The following is a 25,729-nucleotide window of genomic DNA, read 5'->3' on the forward strand; positions in this document are numbered from 1 at the left end:
TCTCTCTCACTCTCTCTCTCAAATAAATCTTTGAAAAAAATATGGGCACTTTTCTGTATGTCTATTACACTTCAGTAAAAGTTAAGAAAATACTAAAGTTTTTGAGCTGCCAGAGTCTGAGCTTAAGAGAACTCAAGACAGGGAGGCGGGTCAGGTATATAGGTGAGGCCTTCCTGGGGTCTCTGTATCTTGATGGGGTCCTTAGGCCCTTGATGTCATTCTTCAGCTTAATGAATAATCAGATTATTTTTATCAACCTTTGAGAAATCCTTTTTTTTTTTTGACTAGCCAAACTCAAAAGAAATTGCATTATAAGCCAAGGTATCCATAGATAGGTTAACACTGGAGGATACACCTCTCCAGGGCATTCCTCTTCCCAGCTTTAAGGTGGCTGGCTGGGAAACAGAATTAGTCATTGTTTGGGGAGCTTGGAATGAGAGAAAGACAGAGATGGGTGGTTTTCAGATTTTTTTTTTTTTCCAGGCTGCGGTGGAGCTGGGAGAATGAGAGATTCCATACATCTTGTGACCAGATGTGGCATTTTTAACTGGGACTCAGCAGTATCAACAAAACAGAGTCCATTTAAAACAACACTGCTTTCCTTACCTATTTATTTTAATTTTTACATTGTATTTTTTTAGATTGTAAAAGTAATGCCCACTTCCCCCTAATACTTTGTTAAGAAAATGTTCAAACATATAGCAAAAATACCTAGTTCTAAAAAAAATCATATATATGTGAAGTGCACCATAAAGAAAGTAAAAGGTTCTTATAATCCTGCCTCCTGGAGAGAATACCACTGTTAACCTGTTTCCTATATATTCCTACAGAATTTTTTCTGTGTGTATACTAATATATATTATAATTGCCTTAACAATTGTATAGTATTATTCATACTATTTCATTTGTTCTAGGAAAATTTAAGTTTTTCTTGGACATCTTTGCCTGTGAGAATTTATTGATTTATCTCATTTTATTTTTAAAATAGTTTTACTGAGGTATAAATTATGTACCATAAAATTCACCTGTTTTAATTCATTGACCTGTATAATTGACTTTTTTAGTAAATTTTCAGAATTGTGCAACTAACACCATAGTCCAATTTTAGAATGTTTCTGTCACCCCTAAAATATTCCTTTTGCCCATTTGCAGTCACTCCCCGTCCTCATCTCTGTCACCAGGCAACCACTAATCTATTTTCTGTCTCTATAGATTTGCCTTTTATGGGCTTGCATATAAGTAGAATAAAAAATGTGTATTTTTCTGTGTCTAGCTCCTCTTAACAAACAGAGTGTTTTTGAGGTTCATTCATGCGACAGACCTTTGTTCCTTTTCAACAGTGTTACATTTTAGGATATTCTTCATTTTGTTTACTTACCAGTTGGTGGATATTTGGGTTGTTACCAGTTTTTGGCTAGTACGAATATGCTGCTGTGGACATTTGGGTCCATGTCTCTATGTGGATGTATGTCTTATTCTTCTTGAGTGCCTATACACATTTCCATTTTGTGTTCAGCCAAACCTCACTGGTGGCCATTTACTTGTTTTTTGTTTGTTTGTTTTTGATGAACAAATAATGCTGTATTGAACATCCTTTTTTTTTAAAATTTTTTTTAAGTAATCTCTGCACCCAATGTGGAGCTCAAGTGCATGACCCTGAGATCAAGAGTTGCATGCTCTTTTGACTGAGCCAGCTGGGCTCCCCTGTATTGAACATCCTTATACATATATCTTTATGCATATGTGTGAATGTTTTTGGAGGATATATATTTAGAAGGGGAAGTTCCTAGTAAACAGATGTAAACATTTGACATTTCAATAGCTAGTATCAAATTGTCTTCCAGAAGCTGCACCAACTTCTATCTCCTGCCCCTGGCAGCACAGGAGAGTGACCATTTTCCCTTGTACTTGTCAGTGCAGGCGAGAATGAATATTTTAGTTTTTCTAATATCATAAATGAAAGATGTCTTATTGTCATTTTAATTGATATTTCTTTTATTATGAGAGAGGTTTTGACCATTTGTTTGTCTACTCCCAATTTTCCAGTGAGTTGCTTCTTTTCCTATAGCTTTGAAATAACTCTTTGTATTTTGGGAAATTGACCTTTTGCTTATAAAATCTACTGCAAATTTTTCATTCCTCTGCTTATCCCTTTTTTTTCCCCCTCAAAAATTCTGTTCATGGTCATTGTGCCATACACATGTTTTACATTTTTAAGTAATCATATCTGTTAGGGACAAAAAAAAAATCTGTGAACATTTTACAACTATCACTGAGATATTTATAATATCCCCAGAAGGAGGTCAGGAAGGTAAAATGTTGATGGGGGAGAAAGCTGAGGGACGTTATATGCGCTTCATCTACCAAACATCTGGACAGTTAAGAGATTTTTCCCCACTCTTTATGTAGTTGTTTTGGTGTCATATAAGCATAGCCTTCACATATAAGTGCAAAGCCTGAGAACTAAATCTGGACATGTTTTGCTTCCCAGCCCCTTGCTAATAATAATTATGACAGCTGACATGAATCGAATGCGTACGATATGTCATTGGTTGTTGTTAATCGTTGCAATCACTCTGTGAGAGAGGTACAGTTATTTCCCCATGGAAAAAGGCACAGGGATCTTTTAAGTAACTTGGTCAAAGTCATACAGCTAGCAGATGCTGGGGCCGGGATTCAGACTTAGGTTCACCTGACACCAGAACGTGTGCTTAACTAGGACTCCTTTCATTATCCCTTCCTAAAGCATTCCATGAATTGACTTAGCTTTGGACAATAAGAGGATATTTCAAGAGGGCTTTAGAAAGGGACTTGGCAACATCTGTGGGTTCTATTCTTAACACCCCAAAACTCTTCTCTTTTCTTGTAATGAGGAGAGAAGGCATGCATTTGCAGTAGTCTGGGGAGTTGAGGCAGGAAGAGTAGATGATGGGTTTCTAAGACCCTTCTGACTTTTCTGTTTGCTACGTGTCAGAAATGAGCTGGCTGTTGGCAATTAGATCTTGGCCCAATGGAGGGAGGTTGGGATAATGGAAGAAGAGAGGTGCTTCAAGCTCTAGCTCTGAAGTCAAAATGGTTTCTTGGTGGGCATTTTTCTGCCTGGGATATTTTTTAATTTAATTTAATTTTATTTATTTATTCATGAGAGACAGACAGAGAGAGAGGCAGTGGGAGAAGCAGGCTCCCAAGGAGCAGGGAGCCCGATGCGGGACTCGATCCCAGGAGCCTGGGATCATGACCTGAGCTGAAGGCAGATGCTCAACCATCTGAGCCACCCAGGCGCCCTCTGCCTGGGATATTTTGACCCTGGGCAATCCTAGGCTAACCTGGATAGGTCTGAGGATATTGAAGACCTAGAAAGAATATGGTCAAAATACATAAAAATCTTGGGGATCTGGGAAAAGATGGGCATACTCTTGCTCATTTATTGTTACTCAAGAAGCCTAGGGTGCCAAAGGCAACTGTGAGAGGGGGGCACAAAGATGAATCAAGCCTGTTCTTAGGGGACTCACTGTCTGGGTAGGGAAGAGGGATCTGTTCAAAGAGTAGTTGAACTAAAGTAGAGGCAGTGACTTGAGAGGTTCAGCTAAAGAGCTGGGAGTCAGAGCAGAAGGAGCACAGACTTTGCAGCGATATAGACCTGGCCTTGAATTATGTCCTAAGATAATGACAACAACAAGAGCATTGTTGAGCACTTACCATATGTGCTGCATGGTTTGGCAGACAAGGGGATCCTCTTCAGGATTGAAGGACTTATCCTTAGGTCCTGGGGGTTCTGTCGGCTGACAGCCCTCAGCTGTTGACCCCCTTGGAGAACTGCCTCTGCTGAGGAGAGCTGTGTAGCTTAAGATTACACCCCCTTCTCAGCTGCAGGTGTGAAGGTCCTGCTCCCTCCTCCAAACCCGGGACAACTGTGAAGGGCCCTCTAAATGTCAGCGCCTCCACTGGGACTGTTGGGACCCAACTTCTCACTCTACCCAGTCCTACTTCCTTTTCCTTCCTTCCACAGGGTTTGAAACAAAGAGCACACCCTAAAAAACTTTCCATGTGATGGTCTCATCTTGGAGTTTGCTTCCCAGGGGGACCCATTCATGGGACATGGATGATCTGACTATTCTCACACAGTCAGCCCCCTGAGCTGGGATTACTTACTCTAGTTTATAGGTGAAGTCACTGAGATTTAAGGGAGGTTGAATGGTTTGCCTAGTGGCATTACATGGCAGATCTTGGGTTCAAACCAAGTCCAGTTACGCCCAAAGCACAATCTTTCTATATCTCCACCATGTAGGTGTGTGGCTTTAAGGACCGGAAACCATGGGGTTATAAAATTAGATTGCTGGTAGGAAATTCAAAGTTCATTTGGTTAGAGCTCCTATTCCTTCATCTCTGGACCTGAGATTCTCAGATCCAGCCCTGAAAGTCTCACATCCTGGGAATGCCTTTACTTACTGGTGAGCCAGGGTTGTTGGTCACCCTATGTGAGGATTGACTGAAGTACTCAATGAATCCATCCATCCAGTCATCCATTCATTCAACAAATGTTCTTTGAGCATTTGTTGTGTCCCAGGTATCACTTTAGGGACAAAGGGTACAGCAGTAAACAAAGCAAACTCCCTGCCCTCTTGGAGTTGCCTTTCAGCAGAGGGAGGCAGATAGCAATGAACTAGACAGAAAAATGCATAATATCAAGTAATGGTGGGCGCTATGAAGGAAAATGAAGAGAATAGGGGGATGGAGGGTGTCGAGCTGAGGGCAAGTAAGTGTTCTATTTTAGAGACAGGGAACAAAAAGCCTTCTGGAATGAGGGAACCTCTGGCTAAAGACCTGAATGAAGGGAGGAACTGGCCACACAGATATCAGTGAAGGGCATCCCAGGAAGAAGGAATGACAGGAGCCAAGGCCCTGGGCATTAGCAAGTTTAAGAAAGGTGGAGAAGTTGGGTGGCAGGAACATGATGGGCCAAGGGGGAGAAGAGATTGAGGAGGCATCAAGGGGCCATAATCCTGCAGGGTCTTGGGGGCAGGGAATAAAGATCTTGTGTTTTATTGCAGGTGGATTTGGAGCAGGTGAGTGATACCATGAAGTCCATGTTTCCAAGAGGGTTTCATGACTGTTGTGCTGAGAATAGATGATAACAGATGTCATTTCCATTTCCTCCCTGGATTATTTCTATTTCTCTTTGAGGACAATCAGAGAGATTTCGTGGAGAACATCATTATTTAAGAGCACGGGCTCAGGAATCAGACTCCCTGAGTTCAGATCCGGGTTCCGCCACTCACTAGCCCTGGGATCTTAAACTATTTGCTTAATATATGTAAGCCTTTTCTTCCTCATCATTAAAATGCAGGTAATCACACCTGCTCTACAAAGTGGGTTTGTTGTAAGGATGAAATGTGATCATGCTCATGGAGTTTAGCAGAGCACCTGCTTTTCTTTTATAGCTGATTCTTTTTAATTGTGGTAAAATATAAAATTGACCATTTTAACTCTTTTTAAGTGTACAGGGCAGTGGCATTAAGTACATTCACTTTCTTGTGCAGCCATCCTGACCATCCACCTCCAGAGCCTTTTTTCATCTTCCCAAACTGAAACTCTGTCCCCATCAAACACTAACTCCCCGTTCCCTCCTCCCCCAGGCCCTGGTAGCCACCATTCTACTTTCTGTCTCTATGAGTCTGACTAGGATAGGGACCTCATATAAGTGGAATTACACAGTGTTTATCTTTTTGTGACTGGCTTATTTCACTGCTTAAGGTTCCTCCACATTGTAGCATGTGACAGAATTTTCTTCCTTTTTAAGGCTGAATAATATTCCACTGTATGCATTTACCACATGTTTATCCATTCATCCACTGATGGACATTTGGGTTGCTTCCATCTCTGGCTATAGTAATCATGTACTTGTGTTCTGTAAGCACTGGTCTTATCTTTGCCATAATTTTGATCCTGATTTGTGTAAGTGGTGGGAAATGGTAGGTACTCCGGACCAGGAGGCGGGAGATATAAATTCTAGATTTGCATGAGGCCGACTCATTTACTCAGTCTGAGCCTCAACTCTTTCATCTATGAAATGGTGATGCTAATGCCTACTTCAGGGGTCTTGTTATAAAAGTTTGAATTAGGGGGCGCCTGGGTGGCTCAGTAGGTTGAGCTTCTGACTCTTGATTGCAGCTCAGGTCTTGATCTCAGGGTGGTGAGTTCAAGCCTCACGTGGAGCCTACTTTAAAAAAAAACAACTCAAATTAGATATATTTTGCAAACTTTAGAGCTATGGTATCCAATATGGTAGCCACCAGCCTACCAAGCATTTGAGATGTGGTTAGTCTGAATTATGACATGCAGTACATGTAAAATACACTCATATTTTGAAAACCGTACAGAATAAAGGGAATGTGAAATATTCCATAATAATTTTTATATGGGTTACTTGTTGAAGTAATAATGTTTCGGATGTATTGGATTAAGTAAAATATATTATTAAAATTAATTTCACCTCCTTTTATTTTTAATGTGGCTACTAGAAAATTTGAAAAGAAACGTGTGGCTTGCTTCATATTTTCATTGGACACCTCTGGGCTAGATTTCACTGGGCATTTTCAGCCTAGGCTCAGCAATTTTCTGGGTGTTCCTCCCACGCTTAGTTAAGGGTCTGAAAGGAGATTCTCTCCCAGAGCTCCAGGCGGACAAATGATTTACATCACTAAGGTGCTGCAGTCTAAATGGTGATCAATGTTTATGGCCCATGGAAGCTTAAACAAGCCGAGAGAATAGGTTCAGTCTTGCCGCAAATAACGTCCAGCCATTAACGTGCAGCCTCCCAGTTCCCTCTACAAAGGGAGGTTTCAGCGTCGCCACTCTGCTGGGATTTGTGATTTAGCTCCGTGTTCCCCAGTGACAATAGATTTCTTCATTTCAAAGCCTAACTCCTACGGAGGCTGGGGCTGTGGGGGTGGGGGGTGGGGAGGGCAGGCGATTTCCCAGCTCAGGCCTCTGTGTATTGCTAATTGTATTATCACAGTTTCCTTAGGGAAAAACCATGCTTTCATTTAGGACTTTAAAAAAAAAACAAAAAAAACCCAGACCCTAGGGAGAGTTAAGATCCGTTTGGTACAGTGTTTGGGTGAAATTTTTTCCCCCTATGGGGCAGGAGAGAAAAGAATTTCTATTTTGCAGCTGGAAGAGAGCTTTTGTGTACATACCCCTCCCTCTTCTCTCATTTTATCTCTCAACCGATAGGATATTCAGGGAGCTGAGGCAGTGTAGTGTTCAACAGAAATAGAGATAAAGTTCAGAGCCGAATCCCGTGGAAGCAGAGATAGGTCCAGCTCAGCTCCAGCCGCAGGGTGCAGGAGACTAGGTGGGAGTGTGGGGGGTGTGGCTTCCCCTAGGCCAGTGAGCTGCCCAGAGCTGAGAGGCCGCGCCCTAAGGTTTCCACTAATGTATTCTATCATCCAGGCAGACCCTTCTCCACTTTTCCTGAGTGGCACAGAAGGCCCTGCTCCCTAGGATTTTTGTCACATGTGATCTTCTGCCTTGGGGTCTAAATAGTCCCAGTGTTCATTTAGCAATTTATCATAGGAATCTGACTCAGAGGTTAAGTCATTCCCTAAGGCATATGCTTTCTTCACCCTCTAGAGCTTGTCTGGAAAGAGGCTCAGCTGAAGGCTGTGGGCCACCAACCCTGCAGGCAGCCGGGGAACAGTGCCGAGGTTCTCGAGTGGGGAACGTACGCTGGCAGGAGAAAAAATAGAGGTGTACGCTGTGAGACCCAATATCAAAGGCCTGCACGCTCAGTGGTGAATCAGGCAGAATGTCAGCTTGGGGCTTCCCACTGAGCGAAAGAAGAGTTTCGAAGGGGTGGACGGAGCTGGGGTAGGAATCTAGGAGAGGGCTCAAGGATGAGGCAGATGGGCAGCTTCCATCTGGAGGTCTGAACAGGGGCGGTAAACCTCTGCTGCAGGTAAGGGTCATGGAGAGGGCCCAGGTCTTTGCCAGAGCAGGGATGGATAGTGAAAGTCAGAGTTATGCTTGTCCTGGGGCCTCCTCAGGTGAGTTTTCAGCCCCCTGGAACGGGGGGCTCAGAGGGTGATTAAGGCTTGACCACAGAAAGCCTGGTGTTTGGATTAGCTGGTGTCTTGGGAGGAGACTGAGCCTTTAGGTGGTCCAGCTGTGGGGACAGGAGAGGCCGAGTCCAGAAGATGAAGTGGGAGCTGACACCACCCTCTCTTCATCAAGGAACAGTCTCCAGAGTCCCCAGTCCAACTGCTGCAAGGGTGAGCTAATTTGGCCTCCGCTCCCACCATACCAGTTTCCATGGATACATTTCAAGCCTCAGTCTGGTCATCTTCAAAAGCATCAAAGGCAGCAAACCCCATCCGTGCATAATCTTTTGTTATAGCCGCACAAATAGCTTTTGTAACAGCCCTTCCCCCATCCCTCCCACCCATCCTCCTAACCAAAAAAACTGGCTTAATTTGTGGCACAGTCATCCACTGACAGAAGCATTGGACTTTTTCTGGAAGTTTTGAAGACCTGAGTTTGAATTCCAGCCTTGTCATTTGTAAAATGCAAATAATAGCACCTAGGGCATAGAGGTGTAGGGATTAAATAAGATGAATGTATCTGAAAATGCCTAGCACATTGCCTAACTAAATGTTAGTTTCTTTCCTCTCTTTCTTTGTCAGTTGCGCCACTCAGAAATCAGGGTTCTCTGGTAGCACCCACAATCCTTGTACAGCATCCCCTTGTGTGTTTCATGCATTTGATACTGAATAAGCTGTCCTTGACATCAGTTCACTTCCCCTGATGGCTAACATCTGGTGCTTTGACTGGAGCCCCATGGTGGGGGTCTCTCAACCGTTCTCTTTACTGGCCCCCAAGTTTGGGAGGAACCGGTTATAGGGCCCTGAAGGTAAATGGGCCAGTGTCTTTCTCTCCCTTCTTGAGGCCAAGTCTTTGCTGGGAGCATGCAAAGGCACACAGAGGTGGGGGAAACTCCTTGCCTCCTGAGAGTCTGTTCCAGCAGATGGCTCTGCTGCAGTTCTACTTAGGAGGTTAATGGACACCAGATGTCTGGGCAGGCAAGCTTTCATTTTCTCCTGGAACCACTTAATTTGGCTGAACATCTGCCTTGGCTTCCGGGCTTTTCCGTCACCTGAGCTTCAACACTGGTTCAATCACCACCAGTGGACATCAGAGGAGCTTCCTTGCCCCTTTCCTTACTCAGGGTCTTGGGGTATACTAGCCTGATTTGTGAGAGGTAGAGGTGGTGGTCGAGAGGGGACAAGAGTGGTCCATGGTTGCCTCCTATCACTGTCCTTCATGTTTGGTCTGTTGTCACTGAGCCTTCCTGTTGGAAAACCAATTTTAATCCAAAAGAATGGTGTCTGCCTGATTAGAGAATATGTCTATCTGGACCAGCACTGGCTGGCTGTCAAGGGCAGGGAGGTGGGGGACAGTCTTTGGAAATGACTTGAAGGAGGTACCTCCATGCTCACCCCTCTTCCTGCTCCATGGCCTTCATTGATGCATTTCTAAACCATTGATGGCTGATGATCTCAGGGGGCAGTTGCGACTTGAATTGTGCTTTGAAAGTATCATTTTGTTGTTGGTATCACTGGTTTAAGCATTGGCATGTGTCAGAGTGACCTGAGGAGTTTAGTAAGGCACAGACTGCTGGACACCACCATGTCAGTAGGTCTGGGGTGGAGCCCAGGAATCTGCATTTGAAGCAAACATTACAGGTATTGATGATGCAGATAACTTTACACTATTCCAAGCAATGTGGTCTGGAACTCTGTCTTTTGGGGTTCTGGAATTTCTTCTGCTTTCTATTTCAGGGATGCACATACATATTCATGTTTGTTTGTTTGTTTTTCCCCTTCTTTGCCTGGGAAACTGCTTATCCAATAAGATCCAGATCAAAAATGGCTTCAACTGTGAGACCTTTTCTGAACACCCTTTTATTGGGCAGATTAACTTCCTCCTTTTCTTCCATAGCACTTTGCAGGTACTTTTATAGGACAGCACAACTAACATTAATCATGGGCTTTTATGTGCTCCTTGAGGGCAGGGAGCTCATCCTCTTCATCTTTCTATTTATCCTAGAACGTAGCATAATATCATGTCATAGGCACCAATAAATATTTACTGACTGAACACAATAATCCTTGTGGTAAATAGGGTCTTCTTAAAGTATATTCAAATAAGACAATTTTAGTTTTGATAATATAGCTTATTTATCTTAAAAACAACATATATTGTGACATTTAAAGGACAAATAATTTTCTTCTCATGGTTCATGGCTCTAATCCTCAAAGGACACAGTTTACTACCTTTCTGGCTAATGCTCTTTTTTCATCCAAGCACATAAATGATGCCTTGCATGTAACTGCCATATTATCAGCCCCTGCTTTAATCAGTTTGCTTTTATTTATTTATTATTAAAAAAATTTTTTTTAAGTAGGTTCTGTACCCAACGTGGGGCTTGAGCTCATGACCCCAAGATTAAGAGTTGCATGCTCTCCTGACTGAACCAGCCAGGCGCCCTAATCAGTTTGCTTTTAAATGCCATTTTCATGGTTACTAGCCAACCTGTAACCTATGTGGCATTTTGTAGTTCCTAAAGCCTTTTTTTGAAGCCTTGATTTTTTTCTTAAACATCTGTACTTTAATGTCTAGAGTAATATTGGCCTCCTACTTCTTTTTTGTCATAGTTCCTCTGTTTAATACCTCCAGCTGCTTTCTTTCTCAGTGGCAGGTTTCTAGTGGACAGGTATCACATGTTTGCAATTGTTTTTGGACAGGGCTTGGCACATCCAGTCATAATGAAACATATAGAGTGTTAGACACTTTATAAAACACTTTCTCATCAGCCATGCTTTGCGGTGGAAATACTATTATTTCCCCTTGAGGGTCTCACCAGCTAGTAAAAGACATAGCCAAAATTTGAAGGCAATTTTACTCCCTTCTAGATTCCATGCTTTCAAAAATAATCATTGCAGCAATACTTATAATAACAAACAAAGGCACAACCTATGTAATGTCCAACAGGAAGAGAATAGCTAAGTGTTGGATGGCATCTTAGTCTGCTCAGGCTACTCTAACAAAATACCGTGGATTGGGTGACTTAAAAACCAGACATTTATTTCTCACCGTTCCAAAGGCTGGGAAGTCCAAGATAAGGGTGCCAGCATGGTCAGGTTCTCAGTGAGGGCTCTCTTCCTGGCTTGCAGATGACTGCCTTCTTGCTCTATCATCACATGGTGGGGAGAGAGAGAAAGAGAGGGAAAGAGAGAGTGTGCACGCAGGCAAGTGGGCATCAGAGCTCTGGTCTCTTACTTTTTTCACAAGGACACTAATCCTCTCCTGGGGGCCCCACCTCATCATGACCTTATCTGAATCTGATTACCTCCCAAAGGCCCCACCTCCAAATACTAGCACATTGAGGGTTAGGGCTTCAACAAAGGAGCATGGGGGCAGACACATGCATTTAGTTCCTAACAGATGGTCACAGCCATTTGATGGAATATTACTCAGTCCTTAGAAACAAGGCCTCTGAAGGCAATATAGCAACATGTAGACGTTTTTATTGTCATGACAATGATGTGAAATGAGCAAGAGAAGAAACATGGGAAAATGAATGCCACTCAGTTGTTGGTGGGGGTGAAATGCCGTGATTTTTTCTTTTTTAAAAATTTCAGTCAGTGTTGCTAGAACATCGGTGTTGGAAAACAAAAACACAACACGGAGAACACCCTCCCCATCCGCCACCTTTGCCACTACGTATTTGCACTTTATTAATGCTTCTGAGGTGCTGATGAAGTGATAACAACTTTCAGCTCCCAGAGAGTAAGTGTGTGTGCATGAGTCACAGGAGTGTGGTCTGACGCAGATGATTAAGCCTGTGGCAAATGCAGAATTAAGTAACTCTGATAACAGAGCCCTGGAGCATCCTTCTTGGAGATTAAACCTTTCAGGCTTTTAGCAGCTGAGAGGTGCTGGGGATCAGAGATAGCAGGCTTAGAAAGGAAAAGAAGGGGGGCACATATTAGATGGGGATGGGAAGGAAAATGCATCCCATTCAGGTTAGTGCTCTTTTCTGAAATTGGCTGTCGCCTGGAGTTTCGGTGGAAAGCGTACCATTATCTGGGGAGAGGGCAGTGTGTCTGCCTGCTTCCTGTCCTTCTCTTGCTTGCCTTCCTACAGGCTGGAGTTTGGTTTTGTGTGCTGGCCTATTCTACCAGCTTGTTTGTGTGTGAGTTTTCATCCTCACTTGCTGACTGATCCTGTTTTACATTTGAATGACCTTCAAAATGTAAGGGCGGTTTTAGGCCTTTCTGAGAAGAGGAGGGACTGGCTTCTTTTCTTCCCTTTCCTTGCACCTATTCATTCAATACATATGTAGTTTGCCCCTTTCTCGTGCTGGCCACAATGCTAGGTGCTGGGAATAGATAGAGATACGGTCTTTACCTTCATGGAACTTAAAATTAAATATTGGTTATTCAGGACTGGCTACACACTTTGCGGGGCCCGGTACAAAATGAACATGCAAGGCCCCTTATTTGAAAATTATTACGAATTTCCAGACAGCGCTGGCAGAGCACCAAACCAAGCACCCTCCTGAGCGCTGGGCACTAGGTAGCTTGTATGTATGCAGTTTGTGTATCCAGGAAGCTGGCCCTGAAGTTGTTTCTTGCAAGCACATCGCATAAGAAGAGGGATTTAGGGCCGCAGCCCTACACGCCGTGCGGTCCCCCAGTCTCCCGCGGCCCCCTCCCCCAGGATTGGCACAGGGCCTCTCCTCACTATGGCAGCAGCACGGCACGGCACGCTCGACTTGAAGCTCGGCGCCAAAGCTGATGGCGAGACCATTCTAAAAGGCCTCCGGTCCATTTTCCAGGAGCAAGGGATGACGGAGTGGGTGCACGACTGGCAAGACCACGGTTATCTAGCGACCTACATCAACAAAAACGGCAGCTTTGCCAGTTTGAGAATTTACCCACATGGATTGGTTTTGTTGGATCTTCAGAGTTATGACGGTGATTCGCAAGGCCAAGAAGTTGACAGTCTTTTGAACAAAGTAGAAGAAAGAATGAAAGAATTGAGTCAGGACGGTGCTGTGCGGGTGAAGTGATTACCATCCATAATTCGGGAGGAGCTATCGACAGATACTGGCCCACTGCTGATGGTCGCCTGGTTGAGTATGACATAGATGAAGTGGTGTATGATGAAGATTCACCTTATCAGAACATTAAAATTCTACACTCGAAGCAATTTGGAAATATTCTCATCCTTAGTGGGGATGTTAATCTGGCAGAGAGTGATTTGGCGTATACCCAGGCCATCATGGGCAGTGGAAAAGAAGACTACAGTGGCAAAGACGTGCTGATTCTTGGGGGTGGAGACGGGGGCATATTATGTGAAATAGTCAAACTGAAACCAAAGATGGTCACTATGGTAGAGATTGACCAAATGGTGATTGATGGATGTAAGAAATACATGTGGAAAACATGTGGCAACGTCTTAGACAATCTTAAAGGAGACTGCTATCAGGTTCTAATAGAAGACTGTATTCCAGTACTGAAGAGGTATGCCAAAGAAGGGAGAGAGTTTGATTATGTGATTAATGATTTGACAGCCATTCCAATCTCCACCTCTCCAGAAGAAGATTCCACAAGGGAGTTTCTCAGACTGATTCTTGACCTCTCAGTGAAAGTACTGAAACAGGATGGGAAATACTTTACACAGGGTAACTGTGTCAGTTTGACAGAAGCCTTGTCGCTCTATGAAGAACAGCTCGGGCGCCTGTATTGTCCTGTGGAATTCTCAAAGGAGATCGTCTGTGTTCCTTCACACTTGGAACTGTGGGTATTTTACACTGTTTGGAAGAAAGCTAAACCTTGAAGACCAATCTCTCCTAATCATGTATGCTGCAAATAGCCTTCCTGACCTTCATATGCTGTACATGACATCGAAATGAGTCAGGCAGTTGATTGTGATTTCCTTCAAGTTTTCTTTTTTTAATTATTATTTTTAATTTAAACAAAGCAAATGGAAACTGTATGTTTTGATGCGCTAGGGTGTTAATTTTTTTGAAAGTCAGCTGAAGGATGATTAGACAGCACAGCGAAGGCTGCTAAATGCACTGAACCCCTAGAATGTGATTTTTGTTACTTTTTGTGTGTGTGCGTGGGGGGGCTTTTTGTTTTTGTCTTGGTAGACTTCGAATTTGGTTGTTTGGAGGAATGAACATCATTGTTTTGTTCTGGAGGGAAGTTCTTTGATGGTGTTTCTTTCCCCCCAAATTGACTTAGCTATTAAAATTTGGTGCTTATAAGAAAGAGTTAAGAAAAAAATGAATAGCAATGCTTCGATTAAAATTATAAATGGGGGAAAAAAAAAAAAGAAGAGGGATTTATTCCTTCTTTATTGGCCCAGTCTTCCTTATCACTGTGTGCAGAAATCGAGCAGCCTCAGAAGAAGTGTTACCTTTGACTCAGTGGGCCTGCATAGAGAGACAGTAGAACACAGATAAAAGTGTAAATATATATATTTTAAAGATTTTATGTATTTATTTGACAGAGAGAGAGACAGCGAAAGAGGGAATACAAGCAGGGAGAGGGGGAGAAGCAGGCCTCCCGCCGAGCAGAGAGCCTGATGCAGGGATTGATCCCAGGATCCTGGGATCATGACCCGAGCTGAAAGCAGATGCTTAACGACTGAGCCACCCAGGCGCCCCGTCAGTGTAAATATTAAATACCTTTTCGTTGTTTGACACATGCAACTAGGCCACATGGACATCCATAGAACGTTCAACTTCTCTGAAAATATCTGGCCATAATCAAATATATGATAAAGGAAATCTTTACCATCCAAAGTTTTGTCCTTGGAAGCAAATACATAGGCAGTGATCAGTCTAATTACTCTGGGCCTGAAGGGTTTTTTTTGTTGTTTGCTTTCTTGATTTTTGAGAATAGTTTTCTTTTTCTTTTTTTTCCCCCAAAGATGTTATTACCAAAGATAGTGTATTTTATGTAAATTTACCAGAAAGCAACTGTTCAGTAAATAACAAGATTATACCAGTTTACTGGTAAGTGTACTTAATCCCTGAGCAATAGGTTTTGGTAGAATGCCCGTTTAGTGTGGTGATGCAGAGGAGGGAGTTTACCTGTTTCTAGCAACAGCCACCTAGCAGAAGGTAGTAATAGAACTAACAGTACCTACAAGAGGGTAGTTTCACATCTCTCAAAGTGTCCTCTAGAATATTGATTTTAAGGGAGAGATTCTACCTAAATTGGTTAATTTGATTCTGTTCTCTCTTGAAGATTTACCATTCATGTGACAGTCCCATGGCAGCGAAGAAGCCGTTAACACTTTCTTTCTTTTTTTTTTTTTTTAAAGATTTTATTTATTTGATAGAGAGAGACACAGTGAGAGAGGGAACACAAGCAGGGGGAGTGGGAGAGGGAGAAGCAGGCTTCCCACTGAGCAGGGAGCCCGATGCGGGGCTTGATCCCAGGACCCTGGGATCATGACCTGAGCCGAAGGCAGACGCTTAACCGACTGAGCCACCCAGGCGCCCCAGAAGCCGTTAACACTTTCAACACAACATTATGTGATTGTGACACTTGTTTTATTTTTTTTATTATTTAATTAATTTATTTATTTATTTATTTATTTAAAAGATTTTATTTATTTGAGAGAGAGAGAATGAGAGAGAGCAAGCACATGAGAGGGGGGAGGGTCAGAGGGAGAAGCAGGCTCCTCGCCGAGCAGGGAGCCTGATGCAGGACTCGATCCAGGGACTCCAGGATCATGACCTGAGCCGAAGGCAGTCGCTTAACCAACTGAGCCACCCAGGCGCCCGTGACACCTGTTTTAAAGAGTAATAACTAGTAACTATATCTCTATCCGTGGACATCTATATAGTTATATAGATAATATATGTATAACTCTAGCAGTCTATGTATAAAACGGATTCTGAAGACTATGCTGTGGGAGACATTGGTGATACACTTATAGACTTTTTTTTTTTTTAAAGATTTTATTTATTTATTTGACAGAGAGATAGAGAGAGAGCACAAGTAGGCAGAGAGGCAGGCAGAGGGAGAGGGAGAAGCAGACTCTCCACTGAGCAGGGAGCCCGATCCCAGGACCCTGGGATCATGACCTGAGCCGAAAGCAGCCGCTTAACCGACTGAGCCACCCAGGTGCCCCACTTACAGACTTTCAAGATGCGTGGTCTGGGGTCACGGGATCTAGGTTTGAGACCCACTCACAACCATAAACAAGTTACAAGGCCTTTCAGAGATTGTTTCCCCGCCCGTTAAGTAAGAATACCTGCATCACACAATCGTATAGATTAAATGAGACACTAGGTCTGAACATTTTGTAAACTGTTCAGTTGTCCTGCAAAACACTTCATGGTTACTGAAATGATATTGAAATAAATAGGAACTATTGTCTTATCTGCGAGTGAGTAAACTGAGGCCTAGAGAGGTTAAGAAGGGTATCTGGAGTTCAGAGCCACAAAATGGCAAAGACAGTCTCCTCAAGATATATTTTAAACCAGCTCTGCTTGTAGATTTTAGTTTAGAAAACAGGCTACCTCTTTGCCCGATGAAGCAGCCAGCGGCGGATGTTGGCATCAAAAGCCTAACTTTTCCTTCCAGCTTTGACATCTGATGTTAGCAGAATGATGAATTCAGAGGTGACAGATTTCAAGAGGATTTGTCTCCTTTGCAGGCCAGCACACCCTGTTATCTATATGAATCTCTTCTTCTTTTTTTAAAAAAGATTTTATTTATTTATTTGACAGAGAGAGAGAGCACAAGCAGGAGGAGCGGGGGAGGGAGAAGCAGGCTCTTCGCTGAGCAGGGAGCCCAATGTGGAGCCCAATCCCAGGACCCCAGGATCATGACCTGAGCGAAGGCAGACGCTTAACCAACTGAGCCGCCCAGGCGCCCCTATGAATCTCTTCTTCACTGAAAACCAGCAGTGAGGGCGATTTAAAAGAGGAGGTAGCTTTTCCTGTCAGGAATGACGGGGGCTTGGTGTGTGTGATTTATTGAAGGTGTGCCCTTCAGGAAAAACCTGTAAGGGGAGAGGGCCTCAGGAGAGGGTAGAGGGAGGAGCTGAGGGGGAAGAGGCCTTAAGTCTAGCCTTGGCTTGATTCCTTGGGGGCTCCAGAATTAGTCATATTACTGACTTGTTTCCTGGATGAGATGGGGCGGCCAGACTTTTGCACCCCCATGTCAGTCACAGGTCTCAGGCTGTCAGGGCTGGAATGGAATGTAAATCAGTGATGGGTTGGAACTGACTCCTAAGGGCTCACTGGAGCAGACTGTCGGATTTTTAGGCATTTTGTGAGCCACTATTAAAATGAAATTATATAAACATATAATTAAATAAACAATATTAAAAACGATAGTAATAGTAATAGATGTTCAAAACTCCTCACTTCCTAATTATTTTACTACAGTTTTCTTGTGGTGCTCTTGTGGTTCTTTTTGCCTGCTAATACCTTTTTGGTGGAAATACCGTGGGACAAAGGGCTGTTGTCTGTCACCTCACAACTCCACAGTCAGTGATGTCATGTTGGTGGCTTGGTGGGAGTGTTTACACCAGGGAAAGTGGCACTCAAACCAGGGCTCCCTCCTCCCCCGCTACCAGAGAGCTGGTGGTTAAACATTGGCTAGCATAGCACAGGGTGTAACCTCCTGGGGGAGGCAGCTTCCCCGCGCTGGGCAGGCAGGGTGGGAGCTGTCCAGGGGAGGGGACAGCTGGAAGCCACTGGCAGCCCACACAGCAGCTGAATGGTAGTGCAGGCATGGCCTGGGAAAGGGGAGCTGATGGGGCACCAACAGTGTCTGCTGTACTGTGGATGTCATTTGACGCTTTCTCCACGTCCTGACTTGTAGCACCCTCTCTTCTGTTTTTGGAAGTTTCCACGGAGAGGAAGGAACAATGGACTGTTAAGTCTGGAGTCTGCATTCTGGTCTTGGCTTTGCCAGTACCTTGCTGTGTGATTTTGGGAGAGCTATTTGACATGTCTTTCCTCGCCCATGAAAAGAGGGATCGGACGATCTCTGGGAGGCTTCTAGCTCTGCACAGACTCAGACTATGTGATGCTCTTAGGCACTCCAGCCTGAGTGGGAGCATTACTGGACCACGACTTGTGTATTACCTACAGGACGAAACACACAAGTTTCCTCTCTGATCCCCAGGCTTAGAGGGCCAACAATAAAAAACAGGTAACATTTATTGAACACTCAGCATTTTAGGCCTTAGCTGCTCTCATCCATGTATCAATCCTGTGAGGTAGGGTTGGTTTGTTCTTTCTCTCTTTTTTTTTAAAGATTTTATTTATTTGACAGAGAGAGACACAGCGAGAGAGGGAACACAAGCAGGGGAAGTGGGGGAGGGAGAAGCAGGCTTCCCGCGGAGCAGGGAGCCCGATGTGGGACTCCATCCCAGGACCCTGGGATCATGACCTGAGCTGAAGGCAGTCGCTCAACCAACTGAGCCACCCAGGCGCCCATGTTCTTTCTCTTTTACAGATAAGAAAACTGAGGCCCAGAAATATTCAGTAACTTGCCCAGTCACACAGCCAGCATGTGGCCAAATTGGGATTCCAGCCCCAGTCTGCTTAATTCCAGAGCCTGTGCTTTCAACCATTTCCCATTTTCCCTTATTGGAAAAGAATTTGCGAGAGGCTCGCGCTGCATCAGGGTCCCCATTTGGGTTCCATTCCTCCTCCACCTACTCTCTACCTTTCTCGTTCTGGGCACTCTTCTGGGTAGAATGGATTGGAAGCCTTTTTGCAGCTCAGGCCTTTGTAACTGTGGAATAAGCCAGTGAAGGAGGAAGGCCAGGAGGGCAGAGGCCAGCTGTGCACTTAGCTGTTTGTCTGGGATGCACAGTGATGGGCGGGAGGGGCAAAGGAGTCTGGTAACGAGTGTCTCCCGGTGATACCTCCCAAGGGTGCTGCAGGTGCTGTGCTGCTGTCTGGGGCTGTTGGGGCCCTCAGAGCACAGCCAGGAGATGGGGGATTTGTCCTTGGGTTTAGTGACAGGTTGGATCACCTTTGCCCTGAAGGCCCTGCTGCTCTTCGTGGTGTCTGGGTCTGGGGCCAGGTGTGGAGGGACCACAGCTCACACTGACTCCTTGCTACTGGGAAGCCCATGAAGTGCAGCTTAGCCCCAGGCCAAGGGGAGACTTTCTGTGCAGACCAAAGAGCCTTATTTCTCGCTGCTTCAATCAGCCTCCCATGCCTACTCCAGTGTAACAGAGATCTGAGTCTTACCTCCCCAGTGTCTGGCCCAGAACCCCATCTTGGTGATTAAAATCTCCTCGTGTATCTCTTGGTTCTGTAGGCCTCTGCCACCCAACCCGGGCATTTCCTCTGCCTGGCTCCCCATTTCACAGAAGGTGCTAATGCCTTTCTTGTGATTCTGCCAGCAGAGAAATCGAGGTCAGGGAGACCTGCCAAGTACATGTTTTGATGGTTTTTAAGGAGAAGCAATGTGTAAGTGGTCACTGAAGACAAAGGGCTGAAGGGATGGCTTCAAGGAGAGAAAAAAAGAACAGTTGAAGCAACCTCTTTGCCCCCGAATTTTAAGAAATGAATATAAGGAAGGAAGCCAGGCTGGGCTTGGGAGTCAGGACACCCCCAAACATCAGCTTCCCCCTGTAGGATTTCCCATTTCAGTGACTGATGCTGTCATCTGTCCTGTTGCTCAGGCTGGAAACCTGGGCCTTATCCCTGACTTTTGCCCTCACCCCAAAGTCTATTTGGTTACCAAGCCTTGTTGCATCTATTTCCTGAATATCTCTTGAGTTCGCTGCTTCTTCATGGCCACTGCCCACTACCAAGCGTTCACCAGCTCTTACCTGGACTGGTGTAGCACTCCCCTCCCTGGTCTCGGTCTTCCTGCTTCCGGCCCTGTCCCCTTCTCTCAGCCGTTCCCAACTGCAGTCTGAAATACTTTCCAGAAGTGCGTATCTGACCTTGTCATGCCAGCCCCATGTTAGAACCCTCCTTCAAGGTGACGTTCAAACTCATTAGCCTGCCAGCTCTTCTTGCTCTGCTCTTACTTGACCCTCTGTGGTGGGGGTCCCCAAGACCACATGTAGATTTGATGATTCACTAGAAGGAGTCACAGAACTCAGAAAAGTTATTACACTCATAGTTATGGTTTATTACAGCGAAAGGATACAGATTAAAGTCAGCAAAGGAAAAGGGGCATAAGGCAGAGTCCAGGAGACTTCAAGCATAAGCTTCCAGGTATCCTTTCCCAGTGGAGTTGTATGGACAGTGCTAATTCTCCCAGCAGTGATGTGTAATAACGCAAAGAAAATATGGCCAACCAGGGAAGCTCACCTGGGCCTTGGTGTCTAGGGTTTTATTGCGGTCAGTTACATAGACATGGATCTTTCATTTGACTGACCGTAGCTACTCAGTCTCTAGCCCCCCGTAGAGGTCCAGGGCCCCAGGCACACAAATATAGGCTTTCACCATAAATCACATTATTCGTGTACACTGTCTGGTGTGGCCCAAAGCCCCAGGTATACAAAGACACTCAGGCAGTGTCTCAGAGTTTATCTCCCAGGAACTGGTCAAGGACCGGTCCTTTCTTTGGAAAGCACAAGGTTTGAGCACCCCAGGCCTGCTGAGTTAACCCTTTATTGTACACCCTCCAACCTCACATCCAGTACTCTCTCCCAGGCACCCCACTATTATGTAGCCTGCATTCTCATGCCTCTGTGCCTTTGCATGTACCGTTCCATCTGCTTGAAATTCCCTTCCACCTCTCCTGCCATAGTCACTCTTCCTCAGATCTCCAGGAAAGCATCCCTCCTGTGAGAAGCCTTCCTCAATACCCCCAGCCAGGCCAAGTTTCCCATCTTGTGTACCCAAAGCACTGTGTAAATACCTCCTGTCATTCATCGGTCACTGCCCACACAATAGGAAACACTGTAAGTGCCTTTATTTTTTTTAATTTTTAATTTTTATTTTTTTAAGTTTTTATTCAAATTCTAGTTAGTTAACATACAGTGCAATATTAGTTTCGGTGTGCAATATGGTAATTCAATACTTCCATACAACACCAGCTGCTCATCATGACAAGTTGTATGGGGAACATGGGGAACATGAAGTCCATTTAAAAAAATGTTTATTTTATGTTTTCCCAATTATAAAAGTAATACTTGCTCATGATAAAAAGTTGGGGCCATGTGTCACATTTCAATTTTTTCTCTCCAGTGCCTTCCACATAATCATCCTGGTGACCACAGGACCTGGGCCTGGCCCTGCCTCCAGGTTGTTCCCTAAACCTCTCTAAGGTTGTGAATGAGGGTGGCCCACACCTGTGTTCTTTCCCATCCTCCTATCCCCTTCATTCCAGAAACATGTGGCATGGGGCTGGGAGCTGAGGACATAGAATTGAGGCAAACGCAGCCCCTGTACTGAGGAGCTAAGGGGGGACTGGTGGGGCAGGCTAACTTCAGAGGGCGCATTGTGGTGCAGTAAAGTGCCATGAAGGAAAGGTGTGGCAGCATGGAGGAGGAGGAGTGACGTTTTGTTGCAGGAAGTAGAGATGGAGCAGGGATGGAGTCAGTGAAAGTTTCCTGAAGAAGTTGGCATTTGGGCTAGGCCTTGAAGGAACTGAGGATTTTGCTCAGAGAGGGGAGGAAAGAAGTTTCCAAGCCAAGGTCATAGAACAAAGGGCTGAGTGGCAGTGTATGGCCTGGGCTGGCTGAGCCCAAGGCTGTGGGCCTGTCCTTCCTCCAGCGTCCCCAATCCTCAGATGTGACACACCATTTGACTTTCCTTTGATCCCAGGTGGGGGTTGTTCCCAGGGGGCTGTCCTTGCCGAGCTGCTGGCCCCAAGTTCTGTTTTGGTCATGGGGCTTGCTTATTTATTTATTTATCAGTCATTTGGCCCTGGGTATGTGTGAAATCATAATTCAGGCTCAAAATTGCTGGCTGATTAAAACGTAGCAAAACAAAAAAATGGGGGAAATGTGCACTGAGACAGATGCCGAGCATCCCCAGGTAGCTTAGCTGCATGCCAGTTTTAAGCCTATAAATACGTCGATGGGCACCTCCCTCTGTTCTGAAACAGCAAGCCCTGGGGATCAGAGCCAGCCAGTGCTATTCCATTATACCACATTTTTAGTTTGAAGGAGTCTTTTGAGCAAAATGGGACTTTCTGGGGCCAACTTGTCATACTTGGGATTATGAGGAGACCTGTATGTTCATGCCAAGAGCTCAGTGTCCTACCTGAGTCCTGCTGACTCACCTGTTCTCATCTCCTGTCTTCTAAATCACTCACTGGTGCTCCCTGCTCCTGTAACCAGACTCTCCCCTCCTTATCCTGCTGCAGCCTTTGGGAGCTTTGATCAGATTGCCAGGGCTTCCTGGGATACTCTTCCAATGTGAGTTGACTTTGTATGCATTGGTGAAATTACCAGAATCTTCCACTGATTATGTGAGGATGTTTCTAAATCCAGTTCTTTTCTTTTCTGAATGTTTCCTCCTCTCTGTGTTTAAATCCCTTTGCCACTTACTGGTCCTGGGATCTTGGGCAGGTTACTTAACCTTTCTCATGTCTCAATTTCCTCTGTATAGTGAGGATGATTGTACCCCCTTTCTAATTGTTCTGGCAGGAGTAAATGAGATTATATATGAAAAGCACTAATGTGCTTGGCGCATAGTAAGCACTAATAAATGGTAAAGAGTATTATGATTATCCATATCTCCAAATTATACTCTTAAGTCCATCTCCTATCTTAAACTCTGAACGGAATAATGGGAAAAAAGGAGATAATAGGGACACCTGAGTTTGAGTCTTGGTTCTTCCACCAACTTACTCAGTGATGTTGGGTAAGACAACACTTCCTCTTGGGACTTAATTTGGCTATAGTAAAATGATGAGGGTGGATTAGCTCAGGAGGGACAGATATATGAAGAAGGGAGTACTTCTGGATTTTCTCCCTCATTTCTTACTGGTTTCAGATATGATCTCAGAATCTTCTGAATACAGCCCTCAGTCAGCCATGTTAAATTGATTAAATGGCTCCTGAGTTGACATCTGTTTTCTCTCTCTGGACTAGATGATATTACAGCTTTGAATAACTTAAAGCTGTAATCTTAAATAAAGGGGTGTGGGGACCCCTATTTTCAGGCTCCACAGGTAGTTCATCTTCTTAACCAACTGAGCCACCCAGGTGCCCTATTTTTTTTTATTTAAAGATTTTATTTATTTATTTGACAGAGAGAGAGATAGTGAGAGCAGGAACACAAGCAGGGGGAGTGGGAGAGGGAAAAGCAGGCTTCTTGCTGAGCAGGGAGCCTGATGTGGGGCTCGATCCCAGGACCCTGGGATCATGACCTGAGCCGAAGGCAGATGGTCAATGATTGAGCCACCCAGGTGCCCCGGTAGTTCATCTTCTTATTGTCTTCCCACATAATTCTTCCCATTAAGTATGACAGTAGATAAAAACTGACTTCCAGAAGGGACTAGTAAGCATTTAGCTAAGGACAGGCTGGAGCTTGCCCTCTTGGATGCAACATTTCCTACACTTCAGTTTTCTCTGGGTAATATTCCAGACAGCCCTACTGAAGATCTGAACACACTGTATTTCTACCTTTGAATTTGGTTTTTAAATCAACTTAATAAGTATTCACATTTATATGTCCTGTTTTAGGTGGCCTCTGCCCTCAAGGAGTTTATAACTTTATAGGGGAGGTAAGATTGAAGCACACAGAGCAGTGGAAGAACAGTACAAGGGTGTCTACAATCAGATGCTAAATTACGTACTAAAATACATTATAAGTCAGAGATAGGAAAACAAAACATCATTGCCACTTTTTGTAAAAAAACTTTGCCATGGCAGACATAACTAATGAATCACGACAGACTTCCCTAGCATGCTCAGATGCTACTCAACAATCTCAACGCCGAGTTGTGGGCAGCCACTACCATAGGTCAGAGTTGGCATATGAAATAAAATCTGTGTGTCATCCTGTGTTAGATAAAATATGTAAAGCTAGCTGCTGTAGCAGAGAAATCTCAAAATCTCAGTGGCTTAGCACAATGAGGATCTATTTCTTTTTCTTTTTCTTTTTTTTTAAGATTTTGTTAATTTATTTGAGAGAGCATGAGCCAGGGGGGTGGGCAGAGGGAGAAGGAGCAGCAGACTCCCCATGGAGCAAGGAGTCTGATGCGGGACTTGATCCCAGGACTCTGGGATCATGACCTGAGCTGAAGGCAGATGCTTAACCATCTGAGCCACCCAGGCTCCCCTAAAGGTCTATTTTGAACTCATTTTAAATTTTGAGGGGAGTCTGCTCCACACAGTCATTCAGGGACCCAGGCTTTTTCCATCCTGTGGCTTGGCTCCTCCTCAAGGCCTGTGGAGTCCTTTCCACTCAGCCATAGATGGGGAAAGAGAGGACCACAGCTGAGAATTCTTTATGGGCTAGGCCTGGAAGGGCATGCACTACTGTGTTCACCTTTTATTGGCCAGAACTCAGACACTGTGACCACACCTGACTGCAAGGCAGGCTGGGGAATGTAGTCCAGCTGTGTGCCCAGGAAAGAGGGAAGAAATGCAGATATTGGTGGGCACTAACAATTTCTGCCACTCACCCTGGAGTAACAGGAGACTTCTAAAAAGAGTAGAGTTGTCAGAGAAGGCTTTGAGAAAGGCTCTGAAAGATGTCTAAGACATGGCTATGTCAGGAGATGGGGAAATTCCAGGTGGGGGCAAAAACAGGAGTAAAGGTTAGGTAGGTGTGGGGACCATTTGGTTTCAGGCAAAGACAGGAAGGAGACAAGATTGGCTAGATCTAAAGGTATGTAGGAAGAAATTCTGCATAGATGGGATTGAGGAATGGTGGGTCCTTGACTGTGATATCTCCTCTCTAAATGGCAGAAATTTGGACAAGTGTTTTGTCTCCAGCAGAAGGGTAAGACCCTGTAGCCTCCCTGATCTGATTCTTTCAGCTTCTTTTTTTTCCCTCTGCCATCCTTTAATGAACCCAACAGCCTATTCAGAAATACCACCCTTTCCCAAGTTTCCTCAAAAACCCTTTCTTTAATGGTGTAAAGAGAATTTCCATTGAGAAGAGAATGAGTGGGCCAGGGAGCCAGGAGCACTAGGTCTTCACCCAACTTTGCATCTCTCCTTATTTGCATTTATTATCATGCACTAATTATTCACAGAGAGCCATGCCCTTTGTGGGTTCACATTAATTTAGATTGCTTTTGAAAAGCAATCAAGGAGGGAATTAAGTGATCATACATCAAAGGGAGAAAAGACATGGCACCCAAGAGCCGGGATGCGCTTTGCTGTAACAGGCTATGTCAAGCTGCAGTGAACTTCCCTTTAGTCCAGGGAACACTGTGCCTCAACTCTCCTAGCACCTCTGCAACCCTGTCCATAGCACTTTGGATCAGTATCCCAGTGGACGGAAAGGTAGAGGAGGCATGTGTGGCAGATGATCACTGGGCTGAGAGGCGACTCTTTCTCCTTTCCAGCCTTAGTTTCTGCATCTATAAAATGAAAAGTTGGATTAGATGATCTTTTACACCCCTCCCTCTAGGTCCGCAACTCTCCACCAGTCTTTTGAAGACATGTAATTGCGTAACACTACAAATAGACACGCTAATTACCTGCCCGTAATCCATAAGGTTTTCCTTGCTCAGTCTTCCCATAGGTG

General features: G+C 44.6%; 2 protein-coding genes across 2 annotated transcripts in view; both read left to right on the forward strand.

The window, feature by feature from the left end:
• The window catches only part of SRGAP3 (SLIT-ROBO Rho GTPase activating protein 3), a 244,116-nt gene that overhangs the window by 37,585 nt on the left and 180,802 nt on the right, over nt 1-25,729 (forward strand). The window lies entirely within an intron of this gene.
• LOC123833594 (spermine synthase-like) lies at nt 12,787-14,361 on the forward strand. Its single transcript, XM_045861922.3, is given in 2 exon segments — nt 12,787-13,148; nt 13,151-14,361. Coding segments are annotated over 2 exon segments (1,095 nt in total). The 5' UTR covers nt 12,787-12,808; the 3' UTR covers nt 13,906-14,361.

This window comes from Mirounga angustirostris, unplaced genomic scaffold, assembly GCF_029215605.1.
Source record: "Mirounga angustirostris isolate CCGP_5_RB_7025 unplaced genomic scaffold, mMirAng1.0.hap1 SCAF_1, whole genome shotgun sequence".
NCBI lineage: Eukaryota > Metazoa > Chordata > Mammalia > Carnivora > Phocidae > Mirounga > Mirounga angustirostris.